This window comes from Acipenser ruthenus, chromosome 19 (genome assembly GCF_902713425.1).
Source record: "Acipenser ruthenus chromosome 19, fAciRut3.2 maternal haplotype, whole genome shotgun sequence".
Taxonomy (NCBI): domain Eukaryota; kingdom Metazoa; phylum Chordata; class Actinopteri; order Acipenseriformes; family Acipenseridae; genus Acipenser; species Acipenser ruthenus.
In genome coordinates, this window is record NC_081207.1 from 21,384,582 (window position 1) to 21,411,026 (window position 26,445).

The 26,445-nt window shown below is 38.0% G+C and overlaps 2 protein-coding genes and 1 long non-coding RNA gene across 5 annotated transcripts in view; 2 read left to right on the forward strand and 1 right to left on the reverse strand.

Annotated features, from left to right (window-relative positions):
• fa2h (fatty acid 2-hydroxylase) overlaps positions 1 to 2,299 on the forward strand; it is a 45,217-nt gene extending 42,918 nt beyond the window's left edge. Inside the window, exon 7 of the mRNA XM_034041107.3 lies at positions 242 to 2,299. Within this exon, the coding sequence (XP_033896998.1) occupies positions 242 to 321 (80 nt within the window). The 3' untranslated portion in view covers positions 322 to 2,299. The remainder of the gene's footprint in view (positions 1 to 241) is intronic.
• Positions 2,300 to 3,596: 1,297 nt separating this feature from the next.
• LOC131698769 (uncharacterized) lies at positions 3,597 to 8,062 on the reverse strand. Its single transcript, XR_009307782.1, has 2 exons — positions 7,584 to 8,062; positions 3,597 to 4,748 (listed from the first exon to the last, which is right to left on the reverse strand). It is a non-coding gene; the product is annotated as an uncharacterized LOC131698769 (long non-coding RNA).
• A 2,585-nt stretch (positions 8,063 to 10,647) lies between these two features.
• On the forward strand, positions 10,648 to 25,008 carry ano10b (anoctamin 10b). Of its 3 annotated transcripts, none has more exons than XM_034040192.3 (13): positions 10,650 to 10,824; positions 13,579 to 13,781; positions 14,736 to 14,909; positions 15,102 to 15,242; positions 16,206 to 16,325; positions 17,167 to 17,736; positions 19,213 to 19,268; positions 19,365 to 19,439; positions 20,367 to 20,531; positions 21,007 to 21,198; positions 21,908 to 22,045; positions 22,473 to 22,587; positions 24,365 to 25,008. In XM_034040192.3, the coding sequence occupies exons 2-13, from the start codon at positions 13,595 to 13,597 to the stop codon at positions 24,370 to 24,372; spliced, it is 1,941 nt and encodes a 646-aa protein (XP_033896083.1). In that variant the 5' UTR covers positions 10,650 to 10,824; positions 13,579 to 13,594; the 3' UTR covers positions 24,373 to 25,008. The 3 variants fall into 3 exon arrangements, 2 of the variants coding, with proteins under 2 accessions (XP_033896083.1, XP_058848595.1); XM_058992612.1 differs by lacking the exon at positions 10,650 to 10,824 and adding an exon at positions 11,682 to 11,822; XR_004547859.2 differs by lacking the exon at positions 24,365 to 25,008 and having other exon boundaries at positions 10,648 to 10,824; positions 21,912 to 22,045.
• Positions 25,009 to 26,445: the final 1,437 nt, after the last annotated feature.

A 26,445-nucleotide genomic window follows, 5' to 3' on the forward strand; every position in this document is an offset into this window, starting at 1 on the left:
GATAGATTTGAGTAAAAAAAAAAATTCACCAAATATAAAGAAGTTATTTCATGCTTTGATATATGAAACTGTTGTTTCTTAAACAACTGTTCTACAAAGGTTACTTACATACAAAACTTTATTCAATCCATCAAAGAAGAACAGTCTTTAATAACCAGTGCATTACCGCAGCAGCCGTGGTAAGAGGCTCAGGTTCCTGCAGCGGGCTCCCTGAAAGCTGTGTGTGTGTTTCTCTTGGCAGGCTTTGGAATCACCACCCGTTTTTGGGATCACCCTTTCAACAGCCTCATTCCAGAGGAGACCTTCGGGAAAGACCACTGACTGCCAGGGACTGCACCTCCTTCTCAAGCCCCTCCCTCCCTTCCTCCTACAGACCTTCCTAGCGACTCGCCTCACTGGGCCGACGTCCCTCTGAGCAGGTCCAGGGAAGAGATACCCATCAATGTTCTGTACATGTTCATGTATTTGTATTTACTACTTTCTCCAGTCTCAAATCCTCCCTCATCTCTTTATCACATAATCACATTCAATCCTAGCTAACCCTCATCCACTGGGGTCTAATATTTATATTTATTAATTGTTTAAAATAGCTTTCTTAATTATTATTTTTATTTACAGTACTGTTAATGTTTCAACACTGACCCATTGGGTTACACATGAGAATACAAACCTGAAATCACTAGAATCTAAAGGGGTGGTGGTGGTGAAACTGGATACATTGTTAAGCAGGAAGCCAGCTACCCAGTAGATGAAGGAATAATTCATTCAGCTGCTCTGTAACATGGCTTTATACAGAAAACAAGGAGTACCATAGAAACACAACTCTGAAGGCTATGCAGGATGTGCCAAGTTTCTGAATTCTCAGGGCACTACATGAGAGCCAGCCTGTTGTTATGTCACTCACCCAAAAAAAGAACGGATACCCATGATATAGGGCATTTGTGACCAATCTGTTCTTGTATTTTGTTTAATTAGTTAAGTTGCATTATGTTCTGCTATTTAGTTATATCTTTTAGACTTGCCAAAAGTGCACATACAATAGTCTACTGATTTAAGACTGACAGTATAGCCTGTGGAGCAGTACTGCTGTAGAGGATACACTGCATCTTCTGTTAGGCTGCAGCATTAGAGTGGCATCATTACTCTGTATGTGGATGCGAGTTTCCCCCGAAAGGGTGTCTACTAAGAATTAGGGATGGTGTGCAACTGTCGGAAATTAGAAGCCATAACATCTGTGGATATTTTTGGGAGACGTTCTACAGGGACCTGCAGAGGACATGGAGTCTGATGTAGTTAAATCTCCTTTATATAAAGCATAGGCTAGTTCAGCCCTCTATACCCCTGAAAGTAGAGGAGCTGTCTGTCCCCAGCACCTGCATTACATCTCACTTGAATTATAAAATGATGGGAAAGTGGTGGCTTGAACTATTTTATTTCTTATATACCTTTATTGTTATTTAACTGTTCAGAGTATTACTTCTTCATGCAAGAGGTAATCCTATGTGGTGACTCTTTGTTAGAGAAATGCTAGTGCAGGGAAATTGACACATGGCTGACTCCTCTGCATGCATTGGATTTGAATGCAAGGTCGTTGCAGAAACTGAACAAACAAAAAACAAAAATGTCCACAGATTTTTATTTCTTTGTCCTGAGTTTTTGTAATGGCGAATAAGCTGTAAATGAAATTGTGATTTAAATCTTAAATCTGAAAGCGTTTTTATGTGTGATGTGTTTCCCAGTGAGGACTGAACCTTGCCTGGTTCCTCTTCTCTAGTCCTGCATCCTCTGCTATACTCAGCACCTGCTTATGAGTCAAACTGACAAGACCACATCAGAGCAGGATGAAGGGAGGAGGGGGATAAGGCAGAAATCCACTATAGTAAAATAAAAATATAGAAAATGGGCATGGTTAGGAAACATCCAGGCTGAGATCTGAGAAGTGGTAGGATTCTGTTAATGTAGGTCTGAGATTTTAACCTGAAGTTCACTTACATGCATGTTCAGTGTAAAGGGAGAGTCTACCTTTACACCATTTTCAAAACCAAGCCTTCATCTTTAAATGAGGGCTAACCAAGCTCTAACATTAATAAAAAAAAAAACACCTTTCATAGTGGATTTCTGGTTTATATGTACATTTCCAAAAGCTCTATTGTAAATGTATATAATTTCTCAACAGCTTCAAGTCACTTTCTGAATCTGTTTACTACGAAATATTTTTTTACATTTTTTTTTTTTGGAACATAATATTTCTATGCAAATGGTGAACTGCAATTGTAAATAAATATATGTATATTTCGAATTTTTTTATGAAGATTGTGTCGTCATTCTGTCATAAGATTGTACAGCCTACGTGTGAATGCGGGTTCATTGTGTTTGTGTGTAATTATTAATTTTTACATTCTGATTTTATTTTTTTTAAACAATAACCATCAGAAAAATAATAATGAGATTAAATCATAGAAGTTTGTGACTTAATTCACTAGTTTACATGACTAGAGGTCTGGGGTTGAATACAGCTCAGGTCACAAGTGATTGAGCTCAATTTAGCCATCGACTGCCACATAATTCAGCAGGGTTTGATTAGAAGAGGATTGATGTGCACTTGTACAGCCAGAGCTAAATTGCACCGTGCCAAGCAGCAGCCAGTTCCATTGACCCTCACCTACTGTAAATGCATTTTGATTCAAGCTTGAAGAGAACAATATTAAAACATACTCAGCAGGGGTTTTGTTTTAAGGTAATGGCTACTTAAAATGTATGAAGTGTGATCATTTTGTGTATGTGTCCCTTTCTGTTACTGTGAGTAGATGCTGTGGTACCTGGAACATCAGAGCAGCAGGATGACAGCTCTGAATATACCTGCTACAAATGATAATCCTCTGTTTGAATTAATAGCTTTTTTGAAACCGTTGAGTTCTATGTGTTTCTGAGTTTTTAAAAAATATATATATATAGATATAGATATATATATATGTATTTTGCTAGAAGCTTTAAAATCCATTCATCAGTTTCAGCCACTTTAAGCTCAACAACTTTTTGTACAGTGCATTTTTGATTCTCATTAGTATTGACATTATCCAGATCAAGTGGGTCAAACTCATCACTGAAATATGTACACTGCAATTGACCTATTGGGGGGATTTTCAAACATCAGTGTAAGCCATTATCCTAAAATGCTTTTTATTTTAAGTGTAAAACGCTTAAGGCTACACAGGATAAATGTGCATTGTTCTTTGGACTTAGGAGGCCACCATACTTTGCAGTACGTAGTTGAAAAGCATATCATTGGATAGAATGGATTTCATGTTTTTTCTTTCTTATACTTTTACAATATTTATAAATATCAAGTACAGATATATGAATAAAGTTCCACGAATAAAATGTGTAGGCTATCACTTTTATTTCATTATTACAAAGGATAATTGTATGAAGAACTATTGTGATTATACCCCACCCCCCACATCTGTGTCTCGAGAGAAACTCAGGGGCGCACATTGGGTGATTTGAATTTGACAACATTTTAATATTTTACCTCAGACAACTTGCGTCACACTGTAAGAGGTTCGATTTCTTCAAAATAATTAATCTTCTACAGGTAAAGTTAATCAAAAATAGTTTATTCAGGAATCAAAATTCAAACAGGAACAAAGCAAATCAAAGAACACATACAACATATGGTAGGCCTCAGAAGGTGTAATGTCTGAGCTGGCATCAGTTACGTAATTTCCTTGACCAAATTTGGTCTTATTTCCCTAGCATGATGCGAGACACAGCACTAAAAGTTACATTTGTGTTTCTTCTTTACCAATGTCAGCAGAAACCAATGTTTATCCTGGGCTCCGTCACCTACATTCTACCCAGTTACCAAAAGTAATTACCTTCTTAGATAGTTGATATTCTTACCCTTCTGTTTAATCTGACACTTTTGATAACATAACATAACGAGAGTGACCATCAGTGTGTGAACTGACAAACATACTCCTTCCCTGAATATCCTCAATGTCAGGTGCCAAAATCATATTTAATGCATAATCATCCAATCCAATTATTTCTATTTTAAGTGGGATCCAAATTTATTTCCTGATAATCCAGAAACATTGTGTGTTTTATCTGTGTGCACAAGGAAAAACAATTACACATGTGGTTTAATTCTTATCATTAGTAATCTATTTATTTTTTAAACTATGTTAATACAAAACTTATTATATCCCATAGGTTGTATGTTAGTATACCTTCAACCTTCTCCACATTCATACCACAAGTGTATTATTCCCACCCCTCTTACACATCCATCCTCACTAATAACACTCATCCAAATGCCATCTTTCTACTATTCTTGTGGAGGGTCTACTAAACTTTACTAACCCATTTCCTTTTAATATCCCCATGTTTATTACACTACCAGTTCTTTTATGGAGATCAGAATCTCTTAAAAACTGGAGCTATAATTATAAAAATGATCACTATCCGCTGAATAGTATATGCATGCCCAATCATCTATTTGTAACACAATGGGAGCAATTCCTTTGCTCCATACACAATTACACAAAACTCCATTATATCTTGTGCTATTCTCTTATGCAACACCCACAGATGTATCAGTTTTGTATAACACACTGTTGCTAACCCATTGTTAGAAATAACATTACCATTAATTTCCCTACATTCATTTTAGACATATTCAACACTACAGTAAATCATTCAAATTCCCCCCTTGTTCCGTTGGTTGAATCATCATCAGAATCAGCCTGCAAGAAATCAAGTGCAGTGTTAATTCTTTTGATAACATCTGATTTCACTCGGACCACAGTGGGGCCTTCTCTCCTTGTCTTTCTTTTCTCACCTGCAAATGCATACTCTCATGTTGCGGTTTGTACCAGAAAAAGAACACCCAGTGCTTAACTCAATAACCTGTGTCACCATATAGACTATTGATTCGCATGATCGCTGTTGAGGACCTGTGAGCTCTTCTTGTTTCTTAACCACAAACAGCTCCGAGCACATCACCCATGCTTGAAAAAGAAAATTCAAGTCACTATCTTTTTATTTTATTTGTGAATAATAATAGTCACCACCAGGTGGCGGTGTGTAATAAGTGTTATATACCTAGTAGTTCTACCAATTCCCTATGTACCCTCACTACAAAGTGTGTACCCTTTATCACTCTCTACTGATAATAAATACCCCATTACCTTTGCTGTTATAGCAGCTGTGCTATTTTTAATTGTGAACATATTAATCCAATTTAAGAATGCATCTATAATTACCAGTATATTTTTATGTTATTTGCCATAATCCAAACCACGTCTGGTTTGCAATATTGCCACAACGCAACAATACTTGTACGTAGAGTTTAACAATGTAATCTTTTTCCTCTCTAAGTTATCCATTAGTATTGTCAGTTTTAAAATCACACACTTTTTGTTTTCTGCCACCAGTGCTTGCTGCTGGCTCCACCCATTTCTGCCTGCAAAACAGTCCAGCAAAAGCTAATGTTTCATATAGAAGTAAAAGTACTGCCTATTCTTGCTGCAATTAATAACAGCTTGCAATTTAGCAGACCAAAATAAAAAGAAAATGTATGTGCATGTAAACCTGAGCTTCATGAGCACCTGGATCAGACATGCTGTCCCGCTCTGATCATATTGCAGCACCTGTTTGTGATGCTTCTTTTAGGATATGGTCCATATACTCTACCAACCCAGAGCTCTTTGATCAATGCATTTTTACTGTTGTGAGTGCATCATTACTTTTGCTACTGCAGCCATCTGTTCTGGATTAGACAGTGAGAAGTTGTCTATTTTGTTATGCATTACTATCCTGCCATTAGTTCAGCTCCTGCGCTGAACTTCCACAAGAGGGTATTCATACCCTATATTCACAGACAACAAACATTAACCAACGGACTGGCTCATACCAGTACTACAATCCACCAAGCCTGCAGTCCTGTACTGCACTGTCAATCCCTCGCACCAACACTCCTATTTCATTTAAGATCTTATTTATGGATCAGTTATCACATTAATCTAGTTATCATCACCTCTCCTATGTATGCCGATACTGAAAAAGCAAACTCACAAGAAGCTCTGTAAAACATTCATTGTGATAAACATATTGTATCTTAATGTGCCAAGGGATCTGACACCAACACGTATATTCTAAACCACACCATACGTACAGCTCTGATAATGCTTACTCTGTCTTTCAGCTGATGCATCCAACTAGCTGTGACTCTGCAGCCTGTTGCTGCAGAGTTGAAATCTTTGTAGATCATTCCAGCTCTGAGATCGATTGTATAACCTCTTGTTCCCATAACATCCATGCCTGAAACGTTACCTTTCTCATTTTTCATTTTTCAATCCGCGATTCATATTGTAACAGATGCTAATGTGTAATTTAAAACTTACTACTAATTTATGCAACAACCCCAGAATAAAATCACGTCTGGCTTCATTCCTAATCATTACAGAATTACCAGTATACTTTGATAACACGTTTACATTTTCCTTAGATTGTTTTTTTTAAACAAAATTACATTTATGCATAATTATACACTACATTTTCATAGTGCAATGTGCACTCTCCTCCTCTGAAGGAAAACTGTACTTCAGTGCAGACAGGGTAACAATTAATAGTGAAAACACAGTGGCACTCAAAAATGATGCAGCATCCCTTTTTGTTTGTTCTATTTCCTTCTCTTTTGCAGCACAAACTGCTCTCAACTGCAACTGTGTTGTCACATTCAGTGCGCTTTCTTGTACATTTCTCTTAATAATGTCACTGAAGTTTTTTGCACTGATCCTCAAGCGTAATTTTACATTCTTTCAAATCCTTTGCATTCTTTCTGCACATTTCCAACTTTCCCTTATAAACCAAACAGACCGCCTGCAGACCACAAAGCTTAAAAGCCAATATTTCTTTCTTGTTCTTTTTCATGTGTGGATCAAATTTAAACAATTCTGTCAGTTTATTTTCTGGCTCTGTTTCTTAAGCCAAATCTCCTAACATGAATTCACAAAAATTACCGTGTTTTTCTATGTATCCCTTAATAAAGTCTTCCATCTTTGCAACCCTGATCTAATGCAAAAGCGTGCGCACACTCTGCCTCCAATCCAGGCTACAAAAAGTTTCAAACAGTTCTTTTATAACTTTTTTGGTTTTGCCTTTTTTTTTTTTTTTTTTTACCAATGTATTGTTCTAAATGTATTCTAAGGAAACAAAAAGCATATACCTTTCTGTTTTTATGAGCGGTTTGGTTTCTTTCCACATTTAATTTACACTTTTGTATGTACCTAAATTTGCGGTCTGATTGTTCCTTATCAGTTTAATCTAATGTGAACCGTTAATTTAAAGGCTTATCTAATGCCCCTTATTGTGACTTACAAACCAGACAGTAAAAAAACAAAGGCAAAACAGGTCTAACAAATTCTCTTATACAGTCAATTGGAAGGGGGTGTACAGTCCCCTTGCTAATTACTAATAACCCTATATACAATAAATACTATAAAAAACATCAAAATACCCCTGTAAGGCACAACGAGGAAACACCATGTATAATCAGCCAAATTTCGACAGTATGTTACCTAGTCACCATCTGTGGTTATGGCTTTGAGTACCCACTCCCTCTCTTATCACAGCCGACCATGTTACCCCTGTTCAGTGTAGTAAACACACTTTATATTCACCAAGATCACAGCCCCTCTGCTTCTAGGAAAGGGATTCTCTTCAGGTCTGTTGTCCTCGAAAGGATCTTGTGGTTGAGGGTCGATACCTCCTGACTGGCTCGTCAATTGTGAGAGGTTTGATTTCTTCTTAAAATAATGAATCTTCTTCAGGTAAAGTTAATCAGAAATAGCTTATTAAGGAGTCAAAATGCAAACAGGAACAAAGCAAATCAAAGAACACATACAGCATACGGTAGACCTCAGAAGGTGTAATATCTGAGCTGCATCAGTGGAAATGTTAGTTTCTGAGCCCAGCTTTCACAACATCAGCAATGTTAGTTTCTGAGCTGGCATCAGTGTAGATGTTTCTTAGCTGAGCTGACCCAACCTGACCAAAGAAATTACTTCGTACAGCACAGATATACAGCTAGCTTATGTAATTTCCTTGCCCAAATTTGGTCCTATTTCCCTAGCATGATGCAAAGCACATTAAAAGTTACATTTGTGTTTCTTCTTTACCAATGTCAGCAGAAACCCAGATAACAAGAAGTTACATTTGAGAGTTTTGCTCAATTCTCACAGGCAGCATAGAGCTATACCCACGCATCACAAGGTCGAACAACAAGACTGGTGATTGCAAACTACTGATGTACACCAGCTATGTACAGCTTAATTTTAAGAGTTTATTAACCCTATGTTGATTCACAACTTACATTAAACACAGGAAAATCACACAATGTTTACAGACAGTTTCAATGATTTCTCACTTCCTTCATCATTTAAATGGGAAGCATAAGTAACGGGTTGTATAATGAAAAGGAACAAAGGCTGAGGAAACAATAGGAGCTTGTGCCATTTTAACTGGAACAATGTGTACACTGCCCCACACAAGGTGTGTGTTCCAGTAGTATGTTATTATGTATTCTGTGACACTTACCTAAAGTTACAGCATGTCACTTTTAACAAAAGTAAATGGTGTGTACATAGGCTCAAAACAGCTTCTTAAGCAAAAACAATTTATGCGAAAACAAGTGTTATCTGTCTCGAGGTCACAGCTGCATGAAAAGCCAGTCACTCCCTACAAGGCCAGGGCAAGACATAGGCAAAAATCCTTACAACACTAATACAATAACTGTTACATATCAATAAAACCATGATTGTATAATATAATAAACATTATTTGTGTATTTATTAAATTCTCACATAGCTTACGTATATTTAAGTATTAATATTTCGTGCAGTTGTCTCTCCTGATCGCCTGCCAAGTTCACATTCACTTAATGTTTTTTCTTACTGTTAGCTAACGTTAGCCACGGTGCAGACCTTGGGTCAAACCAATGTGTTTGCTGCGTGGGAGAATTTATTGTGATTGTTTATAAATGTGGCCCATCCTCTGAAAACTTTTCCATTTTTATATTTGAATTTAAAGCAAACCAATGCCAAACACAACAAGGTATAATACATAAATAACAAACGAAAAAAGTGGAGGGGCAAAATATGTAGTTTTGACCCCCCACTATATTCAAAGTGGGGAGGCACGTGCCCCTTCTGCCTCATGGGTTAGGCACCTATGGGCAGCGGTAAATGAGCGCCTTAAGGAACCAGCACAGAAATAAGAAAAATTTATATAAAAGAACTGTTAAAAACATTGTGACAGTTGAATGCGACACAGCAGGAAGCTAATCACCTGCAAGGAGAGGCCAACCAGGCGATGCAAGAGAGAATGAAGCGGCTGCTGTGTGCGGAGCCAGAGGGAGAAGCCCCCGGGCTACCGAGAAGGGGGAGGAGGTGAATAGACCACCGCCCCTGCGCACCAATCCGGCGTCCCTCGCCCCGTACTCCTAGAACCCTGCCGTTGTGTCGGGACCTCCAGTTGATGGGCCTAGATCCCAGGGGTAATGGCCGTGTGTGCTGCACACAAGGGGGAGAATATGTGGCAGGGCAGAGCCCTGTCTGTAAATAAAGTAATATGTGGTGACTTTCCTGTAAATTTAACCATGCATTTGTACTGCTAAACAGGTAATTATAACCAAGCAGTTATTCTACATCCTGGATTACACCTGAATCACTATTTAATTGTATGCAATGTATGTGCCTTTGTTCAGTTCCAGCACACACCTTGGTTCCATTACTACAGGTCCACCTGCCTCCTCCTGTACTGTGCTGAATCAACCATTGCTGACTCACATCATCTGTCCTTTCTAAAACTACACACACAGATAAATATAATCAACTTTAATAAATAAAACAATCACCTGGTAACCTCAGAAATAGTCACTATTATTAACGTTTTTTTTTTTTTTTTTAAATCTAAATACTAATATTATTTAACTCCCTTATGTTTACAAAAAGTGTAAAGAGCAGTTGTATTAATAGTTAATATTCCCATCATATAACTATGATTTCCTAATATTTAATACTAATTGTAATAATACAACTATTGCCAGTAGGTTAGGAAAAATAACTGCTCTGGAAATTAAGCTGTCTCACCCTGTTTTATATGTTACATTTATTCCCTTCCTTGCTATTAGGGACAATGAATAAGGTTTCAAAATGATATGACTGTCCATAAAAGACTTAAATGGTCTGGATGCTAGCCTCTCGTACAATATTAGAGGTTTTAAATTGAACCTTTTATAATTTAGTCTGTTGTAGTTTTTTTAAAATAGTTTTAAAACATACAACAAAAACATATTTTAAACCTTTTTTAAAAATTTAATTGAGTTATTATTTTAATATACAACAAAATTATCTGACCAACGCATTTCACTATTACAAAAAAGCCAATCTTGTTCACACATGCAACTACACCTGTAATGAACATGCACGGGCTACATAGGCTGTCAAAAGATTGATGTAATAAGTGAAACTTAGAATTATCCAACATAAATCCAAAGCCTCTGTATACAGTAGGCTTTAGGACTGTGTGTATAAAAGGCAAATGTTTTTGAGGTGGTTACCAGAAGAGAAAGAAGACAAACCACATTCTTCACTAAGTGGTTGAACTGGCTGCTTGAAAGATATCTCCACTCTACTGAGGAGCCTGGGCTGAGGTTTTCCTAAGCTTTCCCTCAGTTACACATGAAGAGTGATCTTTGTCAGAGAGCAGAGAGCCAGCCAGCCCAGCAGTGAAATGAGAAGAGGACATTGCTCTTGACAGGTAACACTTCCTCTTTCAATCTCTTCATTTCCTGTTTCTCTCGCTGGAAAAGAGATTCTTAATCTGCTTTCCATCACATGCTGAGTGAGCAACATTTTAGAGGCAGGGAATCGGGGGCCTTTAGAATGTGAAGGGGGTGGCAGTCTCCTACCTCACTCCATCCCAGGACTCCTAGTTGTTTGTGGTGATGTACTGTGATGTAACTAAGCCTAGACTACCAAACTAATTCATTTTATGACTGCACCTGGTGGTATGAGCAGGCTTTTAACTCAGAGAAGGAGGTATGGACTATTCCAGTGAGGTATCCAAGTATTTATCTAACCTTTTTCCCTATTACACTTAGTCAAGAGCATTGACAGTTGAAAGGTCTAATTGAAACTATACACTAAAGGGATTACTAAGTGTTTTACAATTCAAATTTTTTTAGTATTTCTCAAAAACAAGTTACAAATTAAGAAATACACAACTTTACTGTACATAAAAAGCCTTAAATGAAATACCCTATGGACCACATTTACTAAGCTTTTGCTGTATTTAAAACCTTTGTGTTTTGATAATGTTGTAGTCTGTTTTGCCCAAAATACACATTGTGAGGGTGTGTGTTTTTTTGAGGTATAAAACATCAACCAACAGGGTTTACTGTAAAACCACCTCCCTGGTTTGTGTAGTGAGCATTTCAGGCAGGTGCTGCACACTTCCTCATAACTCCTGACACCCATTGCTCAAGATTGTCACACTGTGTAACACATCTCTGACTGGGAGTGTATGGGAGTTTCTGTGCAGGGTGGGGCAAACCAGTTCATCCTGTCTCCCCAAGCTGCTAGCTGCCTGCTGGACTGAAGCTAGAATCATTGAGAAGGGATGTTTAACAATTAATAACAATTTGACATATTGTTTTGATAGCACTTTATGTTAACATATCAATAATAGCCTGTAATTATGATGAATCGTGATAGACATTTGTATTATTCAACCCCAATCTCCACCTATTAAATACAGTAAGTAGTTTGAAATTACATTTTTTAAAGATTATTCTGAGAGATCCTGGGTTCTGTAGCCCCAATATCGAGTTCCATTCCACTCAAATCATGCTACAAGCTCAATCAAGACGGACATATTGAGAACAACGCTAATAACTTAATATTAGAGCAATAGAACCCAGAACCACTCAGAATGATTTAAACATCATACAACATTAAGGGATATGGGGAAAAAATAAATAAATAAATAAAAATTGAAGCTACTTGCTCTTTGAAGCGTGACTGTTTTGTTATGTAAACGTCTGGTGTGGCAGCTGATATTTGTTCTTCAAAAACACCTTCTCGTCATTTGAAACGCTTGTTTTTTTTGTGGTGTAAGCAGTTTACTGAAGTCCTTTCTCCTCTGGTGACAGTTGAGTGCTGTTTGGAGGAGCGGTTTTGTTAGTTTCCATTTTCATGTCACGAGCCTTATTTGATATTGACAGTCCAAACAACAGCTGTAAATTCCGTCAACCGCGTCTCCACCTATAAACGGATATGCAAGGAGGATGCTAACCGCTCACTGTGCGATACTGTTTACTGCGATTTTGATAAGGAGAAAGTGAATTTAGTGTCAGATAAAAGTGACACAGTAGAAAGATACCACATCCCATTTTTAACGTTTAACGTTTAATTTTTTTTAAAGCCGTTCACATAAAAACATTAATTAATATACACAGTAATTATTTAGCAGACGCCTTTATCCAAGGCGACTTACAGAGACTAGGGTGTGTGAACTATGCATCAGCTGCAGAGTCACTTACAACAACGTCTCACCCGAAAGACGGAGCACAAATAGGTTAAGTGATTTGCTCAATGAGTCAGTGGTTGAGGTGGGATTTGAACTAGGGCCTTTCTAAGCCCTTTTCTTTAACCACTGGACCACACAGCCTCCTAGAGTAATGGTTAAAGTTCAAAATCTGTGCATTTATTTTGTTTTAAAACAGGCTGATTATGCCTTTGCAGTTAAAATATAATATAGAATTCAAACGGGTTGGTAAAATTAGTCACATTGTCCTGTCTTTATGTCTTTAATATAAATTCAGAAAACTGGTGTGTCCTAAAATCATGCCCAAACAAATAATGGCTGTTGCCTTTCAACATGCCCCAAAAAAAACGATTTTAATATTCACTGATTTTCAGAACTAAGAGCATTTAACCATCATTCTACAGGGTTTTTAAAAAAAAAGTAAAATACAAGTACATGTCATACTGACAGTTTTAGCTATATCTAATTGTAATGAAACTAAAGGCATTCCTTACATAAATACTCAACGGTGTAAATTAATTTTCCATGAGTTCTTGCTTACATTCTGTGTATAATTTGTTCAGGGACTTTAGCGCTTCATCAATTTTCCACTTAAATGAATCTGAAGAAGTCTTGTTTTAACCAGTGGCCTACTTCACTGTTTTTACAGTTCTTATTATAAAGCTCTTTATGATGGTCTTTACTGTGAGAGGTGCTACAGAAATGTAATGTTGTTGAAAGACAGAATCTCAAAATACAGGTGTGTGTGTGGAGAAAGCCCACCCACCCATCTGAGATAGACAGCACGAATTCAGCCTATCAATGCATTTACATACATGAGACAAGTTTATGGCAGTATCTCTCAAACTAGGACGGGGGATTTGAGGTTTCTATTCAACAAACCAGTTGACTTGATGTTTGCAGCTCTCATTTAGACATGTTTTTGATGATATTTTTGAGTGTTTAAAGTTTTAAACTCTTGTTTAGGTGTTTAATTGCCAAGATGCTGTTCCAGAGGGTCTCTCGGGGGGTTGTCACCATAGCTTCCGGTTCCTGGACCAAAGTGACCTGCAAGTGCTGCTTCACTGATGCTGTTCGGCCGCTGCTGGTGATTGAGCTGAACAAGGAAGTTCGGCTAGAGACCAAACAATGGATCATATCCAAGATAGAGGCTCCAGCTAATAAACAAGGTAAGAGGACTTTGCTCTTGCAGGTATGCATCTTTTCAATTACAGCCTTCAACCAACAAAGGGAGGGGGAGTGGTTTTAACCACAATATCCAGGTGGATTTAGAATATTAAAAGTGTTACAGAAACCCCTGCAGTGTTTACAAGAAATTGTAGACCAGCTTTTGGATGTTGCTGTTTTGCATTTCTAGTAGACTTCAAAACTAACCATGTTGTGGTCGCTTGTGCCAAGTGATTCCTTTATTTCTATTTTGTTCACCCTGTCTTGGTTATATGAGAATACTTGGTCGAGGCAAGTGCTCTCCCTGGTAACTGCATTTACTAATTGTGTTAAGAAACAGTCATTTGCCATTTCCATCATTTCAAGCTCTGTCACTCCACAATCTGGGGGTGGTACCAGTTGATACCAGTTGGTCCCCCATGATTATGGTGTCCCCTTCCTTGCATGCATCTCCTAATATTGTTGTATAAAGGGGTGCTGTCGTTGGTATCCATATTTGGCAGTCTATGTCCAATGGTTTTATCCTCCTAATCTCTAATATACAGCACCACATCTCCTCCTGTTCTGTACTGTATGTCCCTTCTAAACAGCCTAAACCCACTGATTGAGTATTTCTCTGTCGCATGGGGTTAGTTTTCAGTTCATTAATAAAAACTGTTCAGCTGTTTAAGAGAGGGTTTATTAGTGTCCTAACAAGTTGTGAATAGGGCTAAATACATTGCAGTATATTAAATATATTTAACTGGAATTCAACTTCACAGCCTTACTATTGTATCCTTTCAGACTAAAGACCATGAAACATGACTTAACTTTCAGGAAGCTAATTGAATGGGTTTTATCTGAAAAGTTCCCTGGTGATGGACGAACCTAAGGGGGTTTACAGTCTCCTATTTCTTTCCTTTTTTGTTTTGCGGAGAACAGTAATTGTTATAGTGTTTAAAGTGTGTTTCCCCTAGGGGCTCAGCTACTGGCTCACCCTGGCGAGGATGACGATGGTGACATGATCCTAGTCGCTGCACCTTCCTGCACACTCCTGAGGAATGCTGAGGCCCTGGGGCTTTCCAAACCCTACCGTGATGGGACCATGCTGGCCTTCTCATACCCGGACAGAGCCAGCTTCAAAAACGCAGGTACCATAACATTGTATAAAATTCACACTCAAGATCTGTGAAACAAGTATTTTTATATTGGAGGCATGCTGTAATTCTAGGGGCGAGGTTCACTTAGCTGCGCTAACCTTATTGGTTAATCCATTTTATATAGACCAAGCCTACCTTTCTCTAAATGTGTAATTGTAATTTGTTTTCTGTTATTCATTTTAGACAATATTGAAGAGCTCCTGACTCTGGCAGAACAGCAATACATTGCTAAAAACGAGCTGGATGATTTAAAAGCTGGCACTAATGAGTCGATCCCTGGCTGTTCCAAGGACAAAGGGAGTCTGTACCCTGGAGAGCCGATATGTAAGTAAGAAAAAAATGTCAAATTAACTACTCTCAGAACTATTTAAGGTAATTGTAGCTGACAAAATAATTCCATAAATCTTAGCTATTTTGAACTTCCATTAGCTCCATAGGTCACTGTGGCAAAGTGATGAGTGAATACAGGTGAGTGCAGTGCAGAGCGGATACAAAACAGACAGACAATGATTTCCAGGTGCAAGGGTGTTTATTGATTTAATTAACAATGTCCAGAGACTCCTTGTAGGTTTTCAACACTAATCATTTACCAAGGAACAGATCACGTCCACTATGACCCCTATTTATATCCTCGCTCATGACCCCTAGGTTAACGAGCGCATCTGCTCCTGCAGTCCTCGGATGCCACGCCGTTTACCGTTTGGGTCATTGAGTTTTGGATACCGTAGCTGCGCCCCTTTCCTAAATGACCAACTTCCACCTACCCTACGGAATAAATTGTTGTGCCATTTAGTTAAGGGTACTCTGTTCCCGTTACACAGTGCCCTCACAGGTCGAGAGGGAGATCTAACACCAAGCACCATTCGGTCTCGGTCACAGCCACACATGTACAGTTTCAAAACAAACGCATGCTGTACATAGCACAGATGTAGGGTTTATTTTTCTGTTGTCTCTGTTTGCATTTTTACTTCCTGGGTCATTTCACCTCAGCAGTATATTCTGGGTCAAAGCATATTACAGGCTGGAAGCATGTCAATGTTTTTTTGAAAAGAAAGTACATGTTTGCTATAATGTGTGCTTTTTTCAAAACTGCACATTTCAATCTATATAATAAATTGATGTGAATGGCAGACATTTATGGAACTATTTTGTTAATGACTTTAATAAAAGAAAAAGATAATTTTGAAGTATGGTATTCTGCAATAATAAAGGATAGAGGATCAAGTGTAAAAAAATTAAAAAGAATCCTGTCAGTTTCATGTGATTTACACTTTCTTGTTGCTTTAGTTCAGAAGCTGGAGAAGAGCGGAATAGTGAAGACTATGTACCCACTGCATGACAAAGAGAAACTGAGCGCCTTCTCAGAACAGTGGTACTCTCTGTTTAGTTCTTGGGAGCTGCCGTTAGGTAAGGATAAAGCCAGTTGTCTGGGCCCCGTGATGTGTACTGTGGTGTGTAATTATTCTAAAAATACATAGAAAGCACAGCTACCAAATTATTTAAAAGTTTGCATTACCAGCAAATCAAATGGGACCCACAACAGTACAGATAATTATCCATTATTTTTCACATTTAGATCTAATTTCTGTATACCATCTGTTGGCCAATGGAAAATGGTCCCTTGATGGTTCTGTCAAGCAGCTACATTACCCGACCCTGCGATTAGGAATGTGTTTATTGAAGGAAAAAGGATGGATACAAGAAAACTAACAAAATGAATGTCTGCAAAGTTAATTATGTGTTAATTAAGCTCAGCTGGAGTGTTCTCTGTGCTCACAATAAAATCTAGCACTAGCAGGAGGGGAACAGTATTTCATACGCATGATTCCAATTGTTCACAAACATTGTATATAGCATTTGATGAATCACTTAAAATATAATCTATCCAGAGATACCAAGATATTCAGTGAGCAAGCAGTCCGAATGAGGGAAAAATGTGGGTACAGTATAACACAGTAGATGAGCACCAAATGACAAATAAGGTATCTGAGGTTAAAAATAAAGTATTTCACAAGATTTACATTCAAGCAGGTTAAAATACAGTTCACAATATTAAAACGACAGTGACAACATTATAGCTATGTTGTATCTGCATCACACAGCTCAGCACAATGCAATTATAGTGCTAATCCGTCTCAGTAAAACTGTCTGTAGCGTAACATCAAATTTACTTCTTGTTTATTTCACATTCAATCATATATAGAGTTTCCTTCTTGGTTAATTATATTCATTTTCTTTCCCCACACAGATTACATCCACTCCTATTTCGGTGGGCCTGTGGCTTTCTATTTCAGTTTCCTGGGCTTCTATACCGTCTCACTGTTGCTCCCTGCTGTTCTGGGTGCCATACTGTACTTCCTTCCCTGGCACTCTGTGAATGGCCATGTCCTGTTGGCCATCTTCAATGTGGTTTGGTCCACAGTGGTCCTGGAACTATGGAAGAGACGGAGTGCAGAGCTCGCTTACGGTTGGGGGACCCTGTTGCTTAACAGCACCTTCGAAGAGCCGCGACCCAACTACCGGGGCACCATGGGACACAACCCAGTAACGAAACGCTGGGAGCCGTACTTCCCCAGTGCTGAGCGGAAGAGAAGGATCTGGTTTGTGTCCACCCCTGTGGTGTGTGCCTTCCTGTGGCTCACAGTGATGGGGATGGTGGCCTACTTTTACTTAGAGTGGTGTGTGAAGGATTATTACAGCCGAGAGCCCTCGTGGCTCTCTTTGCCTCTGCTGTACCTTCCCTCAGTGCTGCACATACTGTACGTGGACTTCATGAACAATGTCTACAAGACAGTGGCACACATGCTGACAGAGTGGGGTAAGCTGCCTACCCCTACTGAAATAATACAATGTCTCATAGTCAAATGTTTGTTAATTGTTAGGAATAAAACAGGAACACATGACTTAATTTAGGAAGGTAAGAAAAACAATGCTATATTCACATGGTTTCATATAACCCTTTTACTCTTAAATGTCCTTTATTCTCAAATATAACGGTCCATTAAACTAGGATAGTTCAATACAGCTTAATAAGGGAAAGCAGAACATAAAGCCCAACGTTCCTTATGGACATGGATACACGCAAAGAACAGCACAGTGTCCAATGAGCGGCTGTCATGCTAGATGTTGTTTACAGCAGATGCTTGAGGTTGTCACATACTGCGTTATACATAGCCCTGTAATAAACAAAACATGCAGCCAACATACAAAAACATGTACAAAAAAAAAGAATCATAATAAATTCAATTACAAACCCTTCGACTCGAAGTCTTTTTTTAAATATTTGTAGACATTGAAAAGACTGCTAGTCCAAACGTTTGTCGTTGAATTTATTACATTTCTTTTAGTATTTCTAAATGTACAAAGATAGGAACTAAAACTAATTGGAAACCCATCTAATATATAGTACACACTGACATGCTGGCCGTGGTAGGTGACAATTTCAAATGCTTACACAGTGCAGTCCTGGCTGCCCATGTTGGCTATACACCCTGTGCACATTGCTAATGGCAGGTTGTGGCAAAGTGGTTAACTGAGTGCAGGTGAAGGTAATGCAGCAGTGATTAATAAACAGACAGACCATTATAATTCAGGTGCAATATTGTTTAATGGTTTTTAAATCCAATGGCCTGATGGCAAAACAACAGTAAATAATAACAATGGTAATGAACCTGTAATCCGTGGGTTGGCCCCGAAATAATAACAGTGCCATTTTTAGTTCACCCACACGTAACACATACACAAACACAAACGCCAGTCCACAGTGCATGCTCTAGTGCTCGTGGTGAATACAGTTCTTTAGTGCAAACAAAAGTGCAGTGTTATTGATCCGAGTTTAGTGCTGGCCTTTGGCGACAGCTCCAGATCGTGTTAGCCGTCCAAATAATTACAAACAGTGTTATTAACAGCAAACAAAAACAAATAAAACACTTCACGTTTCACATCACAGGTTCTCCTTCTGGTCATTTAACGTAACCATTCACAAAGGAACAGATCACATCACTACGTCTCCTTTTTATAATGTCACCCATGACCCCTTGGTCAACGAGCGCATCCACAGGACAGGAAACAGGTCATTGAGTTCGTGTACCGTAGCTCTGCCCCCTTTCTAGATGGCCGACTTCGACCTAACCCTGGGAATAAACTGTCATGCCATTTAGTCCAGGGTACTCTGTTCCCTTTACACAGTGCCCTCACAGGTCGGGAGGGAGATCTAACACCAAGAATCATTTTTTCTCTGTCACACAGGGTTTCTCATCTTTGTTGTCTAATTCATTTCTCTTTCTTTTTCCAGAGAATCACAGAGTGGAGTCAGACTTCCAGAAACACTATACTCTGAAGGTTTTGGTGGTAGGTGTGAGTTTTTGTCCCTCGTTACTGTCACTGTCAATCTGCACCTGGTGAGGCCTGGAAATTACTCACTTTGTGCTCTCCTTGCCATTGCAGTTTAGCTTCATCAACTGTTTTGCTGTATTGTTTTATATCGCCTTCTACAAGCAAGACCTGGAGCTGCTCAGAAAGGTAGGGATATTTAAAAACCATTATAAAATGGAAATGTAATTTTTTATTTTTTTATATACATTCTAATATATTTTGGTAAATATATTGTGATAGTGCAACTTTTGTAGTTTTTTTCTATCTTCTATTCTTTTCTGTTTTTAAAATGAACTTGCCTGAAGATATCTATGTGTATACCATAGGAAAGAGTTGACTTTACTTCCATTTTAACAGACCCAAGAGGAACGGTTCTTAACATTATCATCACGTTGTCATAAAGAGATGGGCCTGTCATTTTGTGTCTATGTATCTTTACAAGTGTTACAGAACCCCCTGCAGTGCTTACAAGAAACACATGACTTTACCTTTGCTGTGCCCCATGTTATCCATATCGGAGCGTTCAAGATTTTTTCTGTTAAACAATGCAGTGCATCCAGTTCATAATCCCTCCTGCAACAATTCTGGTGCTGTGATTGAAATGAGTGGCATATGAGTGGGAACAGAAGACCAGCATTGTTGCAGGAGGGTGTGTGATCTGAATACACTGCAATGTTTATAAGGTTTACAGTCAAATGCTCCAGAGTAAATTTTGAGAACTGTATTGCCCAGTTGATTTATTATAACCCATGATGGGTGACTAAAAATGTCAAGTCACCAAAATAACGCAGCAATATGGACCACATGGGACACAGAAAAGGTACAGTAATGTATTTCATGGAAATGTTGTAGGGGGTTCTGTAACACTAAGTATGTAAAATAAGCACAAGATTCACACAAAGCACTCATTTCAGGGTGCTATTTAAAAATATGTTTAATGAAACCAACAAGCTATGAAAGTCAATGATGTTTGGCAGCTGACTCGGAATGTGTAGAACCCTCACCACTGAGACGAGCCTGTGGTGACCCTTTCTTAGCGTATTAATGAGTGCCTGTGTTTCTCCCCCTCTGAAGAGGCTGGCATCCCTGTTGATTGTCAGTCAGATAATAAACCAGGTTACAGAGGCGCTGGTGCCGTACCTGCTGGAGAGATTTTTCCCGAGCCAGGGGACGAAGCAGAGAGAAGCTGACCCGCATATTGACAAGCTCCGTGCCCAGAGCTGCCAGTCGGAATACCCTGTGAGTCTGCATTGTACTACAGAAGAGTCCAACACATGAAAAGGAATTATTGTGTATCAAGGATATAGCGCTGAAATACATCCGGGGAGTTGATTTTAGATAGAACAGTTTTCACACGATCAGTTCAAGTATAAATGGTTTGCCTTTCCAAAAACAGTGTTGTCCAAGCTGGTGAATTTGTCTACCTTTTTGGATTTCACTGTAATAAAAGACCTGCCTGATTTAATTAAAAATATAGTTTACATATGTCTGCATATTCCTCCTTCACCAAAAAATACAGGACTAAATAATATAGATTATTCATGAGAAACATTCTTTTTTACTAGGGTCCTATGTGTCATGATTTAGATTTAGCAGGGAACAAATGATACATTCAGACTATATCTGCCAGTTATACCGCTGATCATTAAGCTGCTGTTTGTTTCAGTTGGTACAGCTCACCACTGGTAAAGTCTAATTTTTGCTCTACTTTTAGGGGTTGTTTGCTGAGTACATCGAGCTCTTTGTGCAGTTTGGCTACCTCAGTCTCTTCTCCTGCGTGTACCCGCTCACAGCAGCCCTGCTCTTTCTCAACAATGTGACTGAGATCCGCACTGACGCTCTGAAATTGTGCAAGCTCTTCAGAAAGCCCTTTGTGGCTCCTGCTGCCAACATCGGGATCTGGCAGGTAGAGTAAGAAAGAAACAAGTGCAGCAAGCTGGATAGCAGTCAGAAGGTACAGTGCAGGGCAGGAATAGCACAAAGCAACCACAGGATTTCTATATGATCAAATTCAGTTATACATTGAACATTTAAAAAACGGGAATTTGTGTATACAGTTCATGTATTAGATTAGTTTCCCAGTCTGCTGTTTACAGTGGAATTAGAAAGCTATCTGTATAAGTGTTTCCTAGACCTGTATACTGGTGGTGTATGAGTTAAGATGCATTAGATCAAAGAATCACATTTATCCCTAACTATGAACTGGTAGCATATATATTTGTCAAAAGTTTCATCTATTATTATTATTATTATTATTATTATTATTATTTGTTTATTTAGCAGACACCTTTTTCCAAGGCGACTTACAGAGACTAGGGTGTGTGAACTATGCATCAGTTGCAGAGTCACTTATAGCTACTTACAATTACCCAAGCAGAAGGAGGTTAAGTGACTTGCTCAGGGTCACACAATGAGTCGGTGGCTGAGGTGGAACTTCTGACTTTGTGTCTTCCCTCTGGTTTTGCTATGCCCTGGGTTGCACCCATCAGATGTTCTTGAAATGTGAGGATAATAACTCACTATCAATAGCTCAGTGTTGAAATGATTCACAAATTTAGTGCACAACAATTCCATCTGTACTGTATGTAATGAACAAAACCTCCCTCTCTCCTTAGACAGCGTTTGAAGCCCTGGGGTTTGTGTCAGTGATTTCCAACTGCTGGCTCATCCTCATCTCTCCTCAGGTCAAAGGTTACTGCCAAGAGAATGGGGTTAGCTTTCGAAATGCCCTACTCTGTGCCATTGCTTTGGAGGTAGGAACACTCAATGCAGGCTAGGGTCCAGTGCTAAAGGTGGTTCTGTTGAATCGTGTACTCAAGCTGTATAATTATGTTGAAAAAATGCACTAACTTAATTCTGCTAAACCAGAGTCATAATGCAATAGCTTTTCGGACCTTTATCTCCCTGTAAAGGTCTCCCTTGATAAGTTTCTGCTTGTGGAGACTTAAAACATGAACACTATGTGTGTCTGAGCTTCACAATGGGAATTTACTAACAGTTAGGCAAACTGACTCTGACTGGCAGTTCATTTCATTGTGACTCTAAATTATAATTAGACATCATAAATAAACCTGTATGACACTGAGGTACCTCCAGCTATTAAACATATTCTTTTGATCTATTTTTTTGCCTGTTCTCCCAGTTAGTTCCCCTCCCTCATGGTTTTCCTCTGTGTTGCAGCATGTACTCATCATTCTGAAGGTTGTTATAGCGTTTGTGATTCCAGACCTCCCCAGGTGGGTGAGGATAAAAGTTGCTCAGCTTGAATTTCGGAGTCGCCAAGCTCTCAAAACAGGTAAATAACCAAAGCATCTTAATCCTTCATTCATTCATATATATATATATATATATATATATATATATATATATATATATATATATATATAGGAAAAAAGAAAAAAGAAAAGGATATTTCAGGTACTTAAAAAGGTAGAATAATATATTACTAATCAATTATCAGGACGTTTCGGACTACAAGCCCTTCATCGGCTGAATACAAAAAAACAGTGCTTTAAGAAGTTGATAAAAAACAAACAAGTAGTCTTTTAAACAAAATTCCAGAATAATGATGATGATGATGATGATGATGATGATGATGATGATGATGATGATGATGATGATGATGATGATGATGATGATGATGATGATGATGATCTCAGAATAGAATGTTCATTCCAAATGGCTCCAAAGTGCCTAGTTTGAAAATAAGTTCACATTCCTTTTGTTTCCTGACAGCATTAGTTCCATAGCATTGAACCATTCCACAAATTGTGATGTCTTCTATAGTGTGGTCATTTCTGTTAAAATGTCTGGTGACAGGAAAGGTGGAGGTGTAAATTTGTAATTCTCAGATGTTCCACAAAGCGATCAGCCAAGCGTCATTTTGTTTGACCAATATATAGCTTGTTACATTTGATGCAGCCAATGCAATATACTATTCCTTTACTAATGCAAGTAAAAGTATCATGGATAGTAAATGAGGATTTTGCTCCCTTAACTACTGTGTTGCTGTGAATGTATTTATAAGTTGCACAACGTGACCTATTGCATGGAAACGTACCCTTAAGATTGGGTCGAATGTTACTGTGGACCAGATGCTCTCTTAGATTTTTGTCTCTTCTGTATGACATTAGAGGAGGGTTATTGAAAATAGGAGCTGTAGAAGGATCATCTTGAAGAATGCCAACTATTTCTTTGTATGATGTGTTGTACTTTTTTGGTCATAGGATGATATGTAAGAACAAGGGGAATACGATTGTTGGTATTCTGTGTTTTGGTTTTGTACAAGGCATCCTTTCTGTTTATTGTCGATACTCTTAACTGAGCTTCTCTAAGTATAGTGTCTGGAAAACCACAATTTCTGAAAAATGCACACATGTCATTTGTTTTATTAAAAAAATCACTATCATCACTGCAAATGCATCTCAGTCTTAGTAATTGGGAGTATGGAATGGAGTTGCTACAAGCTTTGGGATGTGAGGAGTCGTATCTTAGATATGAATGAGAGTCTGTTTCTTTGTAGAAGATTGTTGTATTGATGGTACAATTAGAAACCATGATGGTAATGTCTAGGAAAGAAATTTGTTTAGAAATGTTCCATGTATACTTTAGAGCTGGATGAAACTGGTCAATATAATGTATGAAATCCATTAAATCTTCATTAGTGTTATCGGAGATGCCAAATATGTCGTCAATGTATCGAAGAAATAATATTGGTGTATGTCCCTTGTACTGCTGAAAAACTTTATTTTCGATCCATCCCATAAAAAGACAGGCATTGTTCCCATGCTGACACCTGTAATTTGTTTATAAACGTCTCAATTAAAGGAGAAACAATTCAAAGAAAGGACGAGTTGGGCTAGTTGCAAAAGAATATCGGTTGCAGGTTCTTTCACTGTCCGTTTATCAAGGAATATATATATATATATATATATATATATATATATATATATATATATATATATATATATATATATATATATATATATATTACACCCTCCCCCTCCCCCAGAGCCAGTTAAAATTTCATGCTACACATTGTAATCCTCACCATGTATTTATTTTAATTTCAGTTGCCTAAAGCCATCGGTACACTTACATAAGGAGATTCAATCCTGGATTCATATAAAATGACGCTTCAGAGTCCTGTGTGGTTCAGCCACTTCACACAATGGGAGGACTGCCATTCAGCTTGCTTTTTAATGGGGAGTCAATGGCAAAAGACTGTTCTTGATTCCTAATCTGAAAAACATGTTTGCTGCCCTGGAACAAGAACTTTACAATCAAGACCATTCCTGAAGTCATCTGTTCAATCTAAAACCCAACACACTGCCTAATGATGGCTCGTCCATATCAATGGAAGCTAAGATCTGTCACTTACAGGGCTTGATGGGCATTCAGCAGCAATGTCTATATTCACTCGGAGAGATTTAATGACTCTCATGACAGCTTTTAGATTTTATTTTTTTTAATATAGCATTGTGTTAGAGAAGATACATACAGGAGGTAAAGGTACTTGAGCAAGGTACTTTACCTAGATTGCTCCAGTAAAAAACCCAACTGTATAAATGGGTAATTGTATGTAAAAATAATGTGCAAGAAATAATGTAATTGTATGTAAAAATAATGTGATATCTTGTAACGGTTGTAAGTCGCCCTGGATAAGGGCGTCTGCTGAGAAATAAATAAATAAATAAATAAATAAATAAATAAAAAATAATAATAATAATAATAATATTTCAGCTGCCTGTGCAGAGGCTTATTTCACAAAAGCTGATATTGTTATTAATAGTATCATATTTGTATTCTATTGTGTATAAATTATATTTGAGGTTTCTGAAGAAGAGGAACATAGTGATTTTTTTTCATTAAAAAAAAGCCATGATGCATCTTGGGACAGGTACATTGTACACATATGCGGTTTAGTTGTGAGAAAACAGTTAAGCAGTCTGCATTCTTTAGGAGTGCATTGATGGCAAGTGAAAACGATGGAATTATTTCTACAAGAGCATATCAAAGCCTCTCTTTCTTTATCTTGTCACTAGAATACTAAAATAGTCCTCCATATAAACACAGACACTTAGACACAAACCTATTAGCTGTTTTATTGTTTATGCAATAACGTGAAATTATTTTGAGGCAACAGCAAATCCTGAGTGCCTAAGCTGTGGATGACCGAGTAATAGTTTTTGCATGCTCTTGTTAACATGGTCCTGGGACCAGTTAGTCATTTGGAGTGTGGTGTTAATTTTCATTTATATGAAGAACTGTAGCCAATCTTCCAGCAATTCCAGTTGCTGGCACAGTCCCCAGAACTCAATACAACTGAGTACCGGGGATGAGCTGGAAAATGTAATTAGTCAGTGCCTGCAGGTACAGTACCACCGTTCCTGGGTCAATTTTACAGACCCTGACAGACAAAAGGAAGGATATTGCATGGGGTGTCCATAGCAGATTTGGTTATCTGTATGTTGTATCTGTAGTCCTTTGAAAATAGGCACACACCAGCCTGATACTGAAATGTATTCCTGATAGTGTTAGGACCAAGTACTGGACACCGACAAGGTACTGTTCTCTTCAAGAACAATGACAAAGCAATTTATTAACTTGTATTATCAACTATTGAAAGTTTCCATATACATTTTTGGTGTGCTTCAGCTACTCACAAAGCTGCTCCCAAACTCCCATGAATCCTGAATTTTGTTCCCAATGTTATGTAAAAAAATAAACACTCGTTAACTGGACTGGTGTGAAAATGAAATATATTTTTATTTACAATTTATTTAATTTTTTTTACACAATTGTAGTTTTATATTCTATGCAGCAATGGAATAAATAAAAAGTTACAGTGAAGAAGTATTAGTTAATTTAACAGTTAGCAAATACTTTATTTTGAGTGGGGTAAGAAGGGGTTGCATATAAGGGTTAAAATATCAGAACAGTAATTACTGCTTGGGCACTGGGTTCAGTGAAAGCAGGGGTTACAATACACAACACCGAAGGGTGAAAAAGTGCCAGTTACAACATCAAAACCACATTTATATCAAGTACTTTCTTATTTATTTAGACCACGGGCCCAAATAGCACAAACACAGTGTGAAGGAATGGAAGTGCATACTGTAGTTGCTGACAGAGATACAGTTGTTTTCTATTG